The sequence below is a fragment of the Trachymyrmex septentrionalis genome, unplaced genomic scaffold (genome assembly GCF_001594115.1).
Source record: "Trachymyrmex septentrionalis isolate Tsep2-gDNA-1 unplaced genomic scaffold, Tsep1.0 scaffold29, whole genome shotgun sequence".
Lineage (NCBI taxonomy): Eukaryota > Metazoa > Arthropoda > Insecta > Hymenoptera > Formicidae > Trachymyrmex > Trachymyrmex septentrionalis.
In genome coordinates, this window is record NW_017305451.1 from 2095458 (window position 1) to 2107724 (window position 12267).

The 12267-nt window shown below is 29.4% G+C and overlaps 2 protein-coding genes across 2 annotated transcripts in view; one reads left to right on the forward strand and one right to left on the reverse strand.

Annotated features, from left to right (window-relative positions):
* The first annotated feature begins 318 nt into the window (after positions 1-318).
* Positions 319-3631, forward strand: LOC108749333 (vang-like protein 1). Its single transcript, XM_018487946.1, has 4 exons — positions 319-814; positions 1187-1781; positions 2532-2690; positions 2775-3631. Exons 1-4 carry the CDS (start codon positions 684-686, stop codon positions 3609-3611), a joined length of 1722 nt encoding a protein of 573 aa, XP_018343448.1. The 5' UTR covers positions 319-683; the 3' UTR covers positions 3612-3631.
* A 4012-nt stretch (positions 3632-7643) lies between these two features.
* LOC108749297 (cytochrome P450 4V2-like) overlaps positions 7644-12267 on the reverse strand; it is an 8133-nt gene continuing 3509 nt past the window's right edge. The window contains exons 6-12 of the mRNA XM_018487896.1: positions 12069-12204; positions 11928-11991; positions 11728-11822; positions 11581-11649; positions 10899-11076; positions 10414-10593; positions 7644-7717 (exon numbers count right to left, since the gene is read on the reverse strand). Of these exons, the coding sequence (XP_018343398.1) occupies positions 7644-7717; positions 10414-10593; positions 10899-11076; positions 11581-11649; positions 11728-11822; positions 11928-11991; positions 12069-12204 (796 nt within the window). The remainder of the gene's footprint in view (positions 7718-10413; positions 10594-10898; positions 11077-11580; positions 11650-11727; positions 11823-11927; positions 11992-12068; positions 12205-12267) is intronic.

Here is a 12267-nt window from a genome sequence, read left to right on the forward strand (position 1 = left end):
ATGTTTTACTTTATACTTGCAACATCAAAAAAAAAAAGTGGAATCTTTGTTTGACACTTGATTAATAAAAACACGGATGAATTATTGTTTAGCAAATATTAAAACAAGGTATTGCAAACGCCATATGGAATGTATCCATAGTATGAGAATATTATATTTTTATATCGTGATAAATAATGTCCACGAATATGGGCCTCTCTAGTCTCTCTCTAGCGTATCGTCAGGATAAAATTCCCCTAGCGGCTCCGCAGTGTTTTCAATCGCAGCAATTACTACGGAATGTGGTAGCCCGGCTGCTTGGAGCCGGACAGAGGGGGTGGGAATAATAAAACGTTAGGCGTGTCGGCGTCTGTTTTTTACGCGTTCGACGCCGAGAATTGTGGTTTCATCGATCGTTCCGGTACCGATCTCACATCGTACCGGTGACGACGATAACCTGTTCCCTACGAATCGCCTCGACCGGATAACGGAATGTCAAGAGTGCACGTGACCGCGACGCCGCGACGCTCCGAGAATGCCTGGATCGTGGACGCGCGGCGATAGCGTACCTTGACGAGATAAAACGGAACATTAGAGCTGACTACGTCGTGCGGCATCGCGATACATGTGTCCGTCGTTCGTCAGCGTGCGAGGGAGGGTATGCTCTTATGGGGTAGCAAGCGGGCGGTAGCCTTTGTCGTGGAATGGAGACGGAGAGCGTAAAGTCCGGGGCTAGCGAGCATAGCCATAGCCACCACAGCAGGAGCTCCCAGAAGCATCATAGATCTCACAGTTCAAAACAGCATCACAGGCAGCATTCTCACCGCACCACTAGGTATATCCCATGATTTTCATCTAATCATCCTAAAGAAGTGGGAGTTTTAATTCTTTGAATGTGGTGTCTTGCGAGATACACAATAGAAATCATAAGAGCTCTTCAGTAGTCGCTATTTTAGTATTGACGGAATAAGCCATTGGTTTTAGTTGCATAATTGTATAACTGAATGAAGGAGGTAAGTACTTCTTTCCAGTTCCACAATACATAATCTAGAAGAGGTTCTTTGGTTCATTCTTACTATTAGGAAACCAAGGAAGTATGATGTTATACAACTAAAACCAATGAATTATTTTAATACTAAAATTGTGATTGTTAAAGATCTCTTATAATTTGTGGTTTTCATTAATCTTCTGTAATCCTCTGTGACAGGAGCAATCGAAGTCAAAGAAAGGAGAGACAGAATTTGGATACTAGTGAAATGGCACCGTTTCAAACAACAGTCAACGTACGAGGAGACAGTGTGGATAACATGGGGCAAGAAGTGATCGAGGTGCAAATATTGCCTCAGGATGAGAATTGGGGAGAGAATACTACAGCCGTCACTGGTAACACCTCGGATAGGTCAGAATCGACTGAGGATGTAAGCCACTGGCCAAACGAAACCGATAGCACGTTTGGTTCCAGCTGCAATCGTTATGTTGGTCCAATCGTGGCAATGATACTCGGGATAAGCGCCTTTCTTAGTCCTATAGCCATGGTCATTTTGCCTAAACTGGGATTCTTTCCCGACTCGACGACGGTACTGACGATGCAACAGAAATTGCATCTACTGTCATGTAACGCCGAGTGCAAAGGTGAACTGCTAGGATTGGCCTTCAAACTGGTGCTACTGGTCATCGGTAGCTGGGCAGTGTTCCTGCGTCCGCGAACCGCTACCATGCCACGCATATTTTTATTCAAGGCAGGAGTGTTGCTACTCACCACCCTGTGCATTTGTACTTATTGGCTTTTTTATGTTGTACAGGTAATCATCCTAGATGTGATTCATGTAATTACATGCGTTTTCTAGCAAACGACAAGTATAATGTTTTTGATCGCAATGAATTTGGATTGATCTGAGATCGATCAACAAAAGCATCATGATTTTATGCAATCAAAAATCAAAATAGAACATGTGATATCATTAATTGACCTCAAATTGATTCAAATCCACTATGGACAAAAATACCAATAGATGATACTTTGTAACAGTGAATTATTTTATAAATAAAAATAAACAATCCATACAAGACCAATAAGAGTCACAGGCTAATGAAAGTGCCAACGATTAAATTCTGTACTATTAATCGATTGTGTGGAATTTTCTTTATTTTGAACGTTTCGGACTCTCTTCGGAGGCCTCTTCAGAAATACATATATCAAATCAGCCTGTGATGGATCTTATTGGCCTTGTATGGATTGTTTATTTTTATTTTTAAGATTTTGAGTCTGTAAAATTTGAATAATTTTATTCTTTTAACATTGTCAAACAGGAATTATATCTCGAAACGAGGTGAAAATTACAAAATTGAACAAATTTACTAGAATATTTATAATTTTATTGGCCAACACTTAAATTCGTTCACTTTGATAATTTTGACCTCGTTTCAAGATATAGAATCAGAGTAATGATTCACTATATTACACTATGTTAGTTGTATCTTTTGCTAGAAAACACTATCTTTGTAAATATATATATATATATGTTATTACTAAAGTATTTGATATTTTTCAGGTCACCGAGAGTGCTAAGACTGTTGCCAATGGCGAAATAACAGAGTACAAAAGTTTAGTAAATTATGCAGGTACCCTTGCTAATACACTCCTGTTTATACATTACACCGCAGTGCTCCTTATCGAAGTTCGTCATTTACAACCTACGTTTTATCTTAAGGTGCTCAATGTTCTTTATATTGTTACTCAATAATATCTAATTACAATATGCATTTTGAATTATATACATTGTTTTCATTCACAGGTCGTTAGATCGCCGGATGGTGAATCGAGATCTTATGCAATTGGCCAGTTATCGATACAAAGAGCAGCCGTATGGGTTCTAGAAAAATACTATACAGAGTTTCCAATTTACAATCCATATTTGGAAAGGTTGCCGGTCTCGAAGTCTGGTAGAAAGCAATCAAGTTTCAAGTTTTACGAAGTTGACGGTGGAGTGACCGGTGGTATGCAATCGCGCGCCGGAAGCGGGGATCGGGCAGTCCTGACAGCACAAGCGCGTCGTCGTGATTCGAGTCACAATGAGCGCTTCTACGAGGAGCATGATTACGAACGACGAGTGCGGAAACGTCGTGCAAGGCTCATTACTGCCGCCGAAGAGGCGTTTGCGCATATCAAACGTTTGCATTCCGAGGTAGAATCCACACCAAATCCTGGACCGATGGACCCTATGGAAGCTGCACAAGCGGTGTTTCCTTCTATGGCAAGAGCTTTACAGAAATATTTAAGAATCACCCGGCAACAGCCGCGTCATTCCGTAGAATCTATTTTGAACCGTCTCGCCCGATGTTTGGCTCAAGATGCGGCGCCGCGCGCCTTCCTAGAACCATTCTTTGCTGCGAGTCCGGTGCTATCAAACGAGAAAGAAAGACAAAAACGATCGCATCACTGGGCCTTGGTATGCGAAGGAGAGCTACCCTCTCGCCCGATCGCTAACGGTTGTGAGTTTCAGTTGAGACAGGGCGAAGTGGCACTCTTGTGTACAGCACATAGATTACCGCATTTTAATCTCACCGAACAATTAGCACATCCTAAATCAAACAAATTTCTTTTGCGTTTGAACTCGGAAACCTCAGTTTAAGATACTCGATAAAGTTTATCATCTGATATTTTCAAAATTAAATAAAATTATTCTAAATAAATGTTTGAAAAGATTTTTGGCACAAATAATGTTTTAATCGAGATAATGTTTAATATAAAATCTTTTCTGTGACGAGAGAGAGCATTGTTGAAGATTGTTTTGTGCTAAAGACATGATAAATATTAGATTTTATCTTGCGCGGAAAACATTTTTAAATATTACTTCGATTAAATCTTATTTACGCTAAAATTCTTTTAGACCGAAATGTTTACAAGATTAAATCTTGTTAGAATATTATTTAAAACTTCTGTTTATTGAAATGTGGACTGTTGAACAACAATATAATAGTACTTAGATATTCTAATACAATAGAGAGACTGAGAGAAGATAGTTAGGAGAATTCGTCATCATTTTCTTAACAACATTTATGACATCATTTCTTTTTTCCGAAAAAAATAACTACATGACATTAATAAGTGATCCATACTTCTGAACATACCTTCAAGTAATTATTACGTATAAAGTAATTAGTTTTTACTATAACAAAATACTCAGTTCTTTGTTTATTTTTAAGTTACGTGCATGCGCGTATACATATTTATTTATTCCATTATGCATATCATGAATTTTATATATATATATATATCTTAAATATATTTTAATGGATTTTAATGTGTATATATACACACACTTATATATTTTAAAGCGAAATATAGATAGGTTAATTTTAGAACAGTAGTTTGCCTGATGATCAATTATAGATATCGGATTTATTCAGACTTATATAATTTCACTTTTACATAATTCTGAATAAGTATATGTATTAAAATTTTTTCTCAAAAATTATTTAAGTATTAGTATATTATGATTTAAGAGAAATTAAAATATAAATCAAGTAAACAATATTTATTCTATTTTAGAACAAGAACAAATAGAATATTTCTTGTATCTGTTACACTACAAGTATTTCTGGCATAGTTTACAAGGATAAATCCAAACGAATCCGGTATCTGAATACGAAGGTTAGAATACGAATAATTAAATATATTCGTATTTTGATATTTACATTAATTAATACGCATTCCTAAGTTCGTAAACCATATTTGTAGTATCATACTTACATGACGAAGATATGTTTTAAATATATAAAATTTATACGTATGTGTTCATACGCATACGCGCACATATAGCAGCACACACGATTTATATATTTCATTATTAAGGGAAAAATATAACACTCGTATATCAGTATCTTGTGTTCTGCAATGTAACGGTACGCACAGTAAATATACTCTATATTTATAGTCCTAAGTTTTATACTTTAACGTTTTTTTATATTATTATTTTACTTTGATGTAATATTTAAGTACACACGAATGATGAATGGAGATTATTATATGATAGAAAATTTTAATACGATCCTCTGTTAAGTTTGTTTTGATTTTCATTATATTAAACATTTCTGAGTTGTGATTAGATAAGAATTATATACTTCATTGATAACTTATACATCTTGTATGCATCTAAATTATTTTTTGTTTACTCTTAAATGTTTGCTAATAATAATGATAATATAGAAAAGCATTATAAATGCTTTACAAATAAAATTTACAGATAATTTTGTACACTAGTCAACTTTTCTTTGTCGGATTGTTTAATTACAATTTTCTGTCTTCCTACATAATCTACAGTCATCGTAATGATTATTCAATACAAACATTTATGAGTAAACTGTAAAAGTAATTTGAGACGCGTGAATGATTAAATACGTGAATTGTACGTATAGGCGTAATAATATAATTTAATAATTAATCTCATTAATTACATATCTCTTGGCGCATTTCTAGACGGATCTAAGCGCATTCTTCTGTTTTATTTGATAAGAAAATTGCATATTCTATAATATGTATATAGCAAACGAAAATTCTACGATTGGATTATATGTACATATTCGTACAAATCTTTTATCATTGGATAACCTGATCGATGAAAGGTTGAATTGCAAGCTTGATAAGAGAAGATTTTTATATTAAAGTAATTAATATTGTTGAATTTCTTTATCGCATTCCGAAATTATATATCCTCATTGTAATGAGATTGATAAAAAATGTAAAAACATATGTTTCTTATGAGAATATGAGCTTTCCAAGAAAGCGTACAGTTTAATAAGCACACGTGGTCTTTATGCTTGTATAATGTTTTCACCGATATCGTACGCTTCGCAATATTTGTAAATTATATAAAATTAAATTAAACGGAAAAAATCCGGAATTTTTTAGGCTGCGCTAGTTTGAAGTCTTGACTTAAAATATATCAGAATAAGAGCAAGGAAACCGAGAGTAGTTTGTTTAACATGAAATTATTATGAGTACTCGCATGTATTTTTTCCACCAAGTTTTTGCTATAGATGTTTTTTTTTATTTATGTGTGCTCGTGATGACTGTGTACTATTTAAAAGATAAAATATACATTTGATGTATAAAGTAAAGTCTTTTCCTCTTTTAGGAAAACTTCCTTGAAATAAAAATTTTATTTGAAAAGATTGTTACATACCTTTAGTATTAAATATTAAGTATTATACAATAAGGTATGTAAAATAAAAACATTTATATAAAAAACAAAATTTGTGTATTAAATATGAAGTTTAATTATTGATGAATATATTCTATTGAAAAATTATTATAAGGAATTAACATGTTTAAAAATATGATAAAATCTTAGAAAAATAATTTTAAAGTGGAATTTGAGGATTACGAAAATTTTAAATTATCTAAAAAAATAAGGAAAATAAAGAGAATATAATAATAATACAATAACAATAATAATAATAATAATAAAAGATTATAATAAAGAAAAAAATATAAAAGAAATTGAAATGATATATAACTGAAATAAATATGCGTTTAAATAAAATTTTATTTTGGGAAAAACCCAAAATGTTTGATTTTAATTTCTTAAAAAGTTTTTTTTAGGGCTTTTTTTCGATAGCTGCATTGTATTCTTACGTACAGACTTCAAATAACAACTGTTTGAGACAAATCAAGAATTATACACTATGCAAGATTGTGTGAACGAAGGTACATGTTTAAATCGTCATCTTATTATTTTAATCGTCTTTCAATATGTCATTACATTTTGTACAGTACATCATATGCAGTTAGTTCGCTATCAATTATGAGCTAGAGAAAATTAAAGGTACAATATTATTGTTTAATTCTTATTTATTGTAGCTTTGATGGTGTTGCTCAAAATCAAATTATTTTAATTATTATGGTTAGATTCCTATTTGCTGCAATTTTTATAAATTTGCAATTATTTCGTTATTGTCTATAGAAATCGTATGTTTTTTTGAAAAAAACGAAGAAGTCATATAACATATATATAGATATGTATATATATATATATATATACTGTATAATGTAAAATTGTGCTATAAAAAACAAATTGATTAAAATGAATACTTTTAAATTAAGGTCGGAGACATTTAAACTTATAATTAATTAAATTTATAATAAAATTTAACAATTAAATTGGTAATGAAATGAAAGTATTCAATTTTTAATTAAAAAATATTAATTTTCATATTTGTACGTTTTATTTCAGAATGCAACGATAAATTTTCAAATTCTCTTTTTTAAATTTCTGTTTTGTTTTTTCTAAACTTATTTTTTGACTTATCGATTTTTACTCGTCATACTAGAAATAACTTTAATAACAATGATATCTTAATAACAGCAATTTGCAACGTTTTACTTTAACAGAAGTACAATAGGATCTATTCTAAACAATTCAATATACATACAAACGTTAATGAATTATATTACTTTTGTTTTTATTTTAAAATCAGCTGATATTAAATTTCGAAGACCGTAGAGACGTTGACAAAATTTACAATCAAACTCGAATCCGACCCAGGTAGCAAACTGCGTCATTTGGACGTCAAATGACGTTATTTTGACGTCAGCTTGCTACCAGGGGAAGAGATTGATAAAATTTGAGATTGATATGATTCAAGAGAAATGATAATTCATGCTAAATGATTTCTTTCCATGATTTGAGGATTTTCCTTTTCCTCACGCAGTTGTGTGATCGCAGATATGGACCTCCTGAAAATAACAGGAAATTACGAAATGAAAGAAAAAGTAAGATCACAAATTTTAGTAATATACCCTCAATAATACAATCAATCACAAGGAGCAATGCTCGTCAATCGCGGAAACAAAACCGTATATATAGGGCGCAGGTGGAATCAAACTCGGATCCGAAATTTCGAGTCGATCAACTTCGTGATATAGCCATTCTGCGCCCTACGATTTTATAAATCGTAGTAAATAATTCTCGCAATCACGGTACGTTCTTTACTTCCCGCACTCTTATTGCTCCAAGTAATCAGCACGAGGTGCAAAATGAAAAGCAAATTCGATTTGAACGTTTTTTAAATAATTACTAATCCTATAGTAAAAAATATTTAAAATGTTATAAGAGAAATGTATCTTGTATATATTTCCTTTTAGTCGATAATGTTTATCATCAATGAGCGGAAGGAGAAAGAGGAAGAGGAATAATTTTGTGCAACTAAAAAGCCTTACAACAAGTCGGTCGGTCGAATAGTTTTTGAGTAATCTTGCACGCTAATTTTGGAAAAGTGGTTTTGAGAAAAACGCGTTTAAAGTTTTCGGTATTGAAAAGTAGTAACTTATAGTAGTAACTTATTAATCTGCTATTCCAGGCCCATAAGTACAGCAATCTTTTACTTCTTCATAAAATTGTTTTGTCACATTATACAATAGTTGTAATTTATACGAAAAAAATTATTACATAAATGGTGGTAAATAAATTGTAGTATTTATTATAAATATACAACAAAAAGTAATAAATAATTAAAAAGCACTAATCTAAAGAAGAAATAGGATTAAATTACAATAAATCTTTAAAGATTTTGTTTGAATGTTTTATTTCTTTGCAATTATATTATACATTAGACAGTAAAGAATAGAAGATTAGAAATTAAGTTACATTAATATTAACTGTTGCCGTAATACATACGAAAATTTTCTGCAAAAGTGTTTTCTTTTATTTAATATTTAGCTTACTTTACTTACGTTTTTTAATTCTGATCTTTAAAGGTTCAACAGTAGATAATGTTATGTCCGTTTTTAATTTTATATTACGTATCTGAATACTTTTATCTACTTTGAAAACAAATGTTCGTATTAAAGTAGCTAGAATAACTTTTATAGAAATCATTGCGTATTTTATACCTGCAAGTTAATTATGTTTTTTTTTAAGATTGAAAAAATTACTTAAAAGAAATAATTCGTTATTATTATTGATTACTTATTGTAAAAGTAAACATTATTTTTATTTAAAAACCGAGTTGTTACAATTTCGATTACTTTCTTACTAAATTAATCTTTTTTTTTAAAGTAAAGCATTCAATTGTCTAATCAATTAGTTCAACATGAAATATAAGGAAGACCGGGGCATCATAAATTACAAAAATTCAAACTCTTAAAAGTACATCAAATATAAAAATTTTTGAATCATTTTTTTTTAAATAATTAAAGCATAGTGTATATTTAAAAATTTTATAAGTATATTTAGTAAATATTTATAAGTTTTTAAGAAAAAAAAAAAAATATTTTTTTAAGAAATGACCTATGGTGCCTCATACTCGGGGTACCTTAAGTCACACACAAAATAATAAGATTATGCAAGAAATAATGGTGACAAAGGTTGAAAAGTATTTTCAATTGACTTACACATTCTTAACATAGTCACTAATACAATAAAATATAATTACAATTAATAATTATTAAATAATACAATAGAAAATTATAAAACAAATGAGAAATAACTATTAAAATAAGACACAAAATTTATTATGATAAAATAAAATTAATTGCTTAGAAGTATAAGCTGCCCTTTTAGTACATATACTTTCTGTATTGTCCCGTTTCATCATGAATATTTAATGTCCCAAATATTTAATGGCATCCCAATTATGCATTTAATTATATATTTAATAGAAAACGATAAAAAATAAACATTAAATTATTATTTGTAACATAGTAAGATGAGAAAAAATGCGCAAAAACTTGCACCTTATTTTCATACATGTATCTTATTCTACTACAAAACAATATTAAAACATTTTTATGCGGTTAGAAAGGTTACTATTGCATCACAAAAATCATGATCGATGCTTTTCGATACAATGGAATTTAATAATTGCCACTTAAATAAAAAGTATGAGCAACAAAGTAATAGTCGTATTGTACCAGTAGTATTAATTTAAACATTCTAGATTATGTTAAATAATCGATGATGGTACCTTGTGGCCCATGATGCCCCGGTTTTCCCTATAATAATTATCGTTAATCATAACACACACTGGTCAAACATACTCTCTTCTTTAAAACTTGCTTATGCATGTTTCATACACACGTAATATATGCACACGTAATATACGTGCACAACGATAAAAGTAACAATTATATTCGTCACCGTCACAAAAAATTTAATTGTATTATTATTATATTATATATTATCATATTATAGTTTGTGTATATATACATATATATAATATTTTATACATATATATATACATATATATATATATATAATATTTTATATATTATATGTATATATTATCGTATTATTAATACAAATATTACGTCGTTATCAATTTGTTATTAAGAAATAATTGTAACGATAATAATGTTACATAACACGTTACTGCGCAACACTGACTATAGGTATAAATTAATTTTACAATATAATTGTATTTAGTCATGCCTACCTATACAATTCCTTGGTCCATCACTAAAAGGGATGTGATAATTTGAAGGACAATCCTTTATTCTTTTTGGCAAAAACCTATCTGGATCAAATTTCAATGGATTTGGCCAGTATTGTTCTTGTCGGTTCATCAATATAAGTCCTATTATAATACTAGTATTTTTTGGTAAAATAAAATTTCCTAAAATATATTTAAACATTAATATGAAATAGAAATATATTAATAATAAGTAATACAATTTTCCTTACAGTTTAGCTTATTTATTAGTCTTATATTGATTTAGAACATCTCCAGACTATTTAGTATGATATTAAATAAAAGATTATTAGCTAATAAAATATTAATAATCAATAATTAATTATTCGCACGTATGATTGATGTTTTATTATATTTATTACGTTTCAGAATTTATTCATTACAAGTAATAAAATTTTGTTGTATTAAAAATTGTTGCTAATATTTGATTGTTATAAAAATAAACACACCTATTTTTACGTCGTCAGTTAGTCGTCGGCCAATTATAGGTGTAGTAGGAAAAAGTCTCATCGTTTCCTCGATAACTTGGTCCAAATAATGCATCTGTTGTAAATCGTCATATTTAACTGGTGCAGATATTGGCATTTCCGTACCATAAATTGTCATCAATTCTTTATATACTTTTTCCTTTATAAAATTAAATGAAATATCGCTTTATATTGACTTAATATTATATGTTATATTTCATATATTGTAATTTATTATAAGTAAATTTATAAATTGATGTTTTGAGAATAATCGAAGCGTTAATAATGATATTGATCAATGTATACATTTGCATAAATTTATTATAATTTTATCCGAAATAGAATATATTACACTCGCACGCACATTCATTATTGACGTATATTTAAGGCGTTTAGAATAATAAGTTTTGCGGCGGCTATCAAATTTAAATATTTTTTAAAACATTTATATACAAATAAAATTCAATTTATATTTACAACAAATCTGTACATTAACATAATAATTTAATTGAAGCAGTATTAGGAACCATCTTACAAGTGATATAAGTTAGAAGATGATATGTTATTATTATTATTAATATCTTTCGAAATTTAAAATTGTATCATTTATAACGCTTTGTTTAACTTATGTAGTAAATTTAATGATCTTGTAGTAAATACATACTTGTATTTCTGGGAAATTTGCTAACATGAAGATAACAAAATTTATTGTAATAGTAATTTTATCAGTGGTCTGGTAAAAAAATAGAATTAAATGTTCTATTAGAATATTATCTATTTAAGAATATGTTTGTATATTGAATTAGCATACCAATGTAATCATTGTAATTACGTTATCACGTATCATTTCTTGTGTAAAGTTTTTTTTATGAAATGCTTCCATTAGAATGTTGAAAAACGTTTTATCTATATTAAATAAAGAAAAAGATTGTGAAAATAGTTATCTTCTCAGTCTTGTGTTAATAAATATTCTACATATAGTTTCTATGTTAAAAAATTATGATTTATTACTTGGGTCAGTTTTCGTCTCAGTTTTATGCAGTTTATTTAATTCATGTAGTTGTTGCTGTATTATCTGTAGTAAAACTTGTGATATGAAAAATAAGTAAAACATTATAAAGGCTAATATTAACAAATTTATTCAATATATACCTCATTAATAAGAGAATGCATCAACTTTGAAGTCTTTTGTTGTTCCCGTCCCAAAGTAGTAAAATTAAATATAATTTTGTCAAACCAAGACTCATTCCATACAGAATACATCTTATATCTCAAAATTTCTTTCAATCTGAAACAAGTTTCTTTTAAAGTAAAATTCTGTATTTAAGATATGTTATATGTGTGTGTGTAT

Coding starts and splice junctions, on each gene's coding strand:
- LOC108749333 (XM_018487946.1), top strand. CDS start 684: ATGGAGACGGAGAGCGTAAAGTCCGGGGCTAGCGAGCATAGCCATAGC. Junction 815..1,186: donor CATTCTCACCGCACCACTAG/GTATATCCCATG, acceptor CCTCTGTGACAG/GAGCAATCGAAGTCAAAGAA. Junction 1,782..2,531: donor GGCTTTTTTATGTTGTACAG/GTAATCATCCTA, acceptor GATATTTTTCAG/GTCACCGAGAGTGCTAAGAC.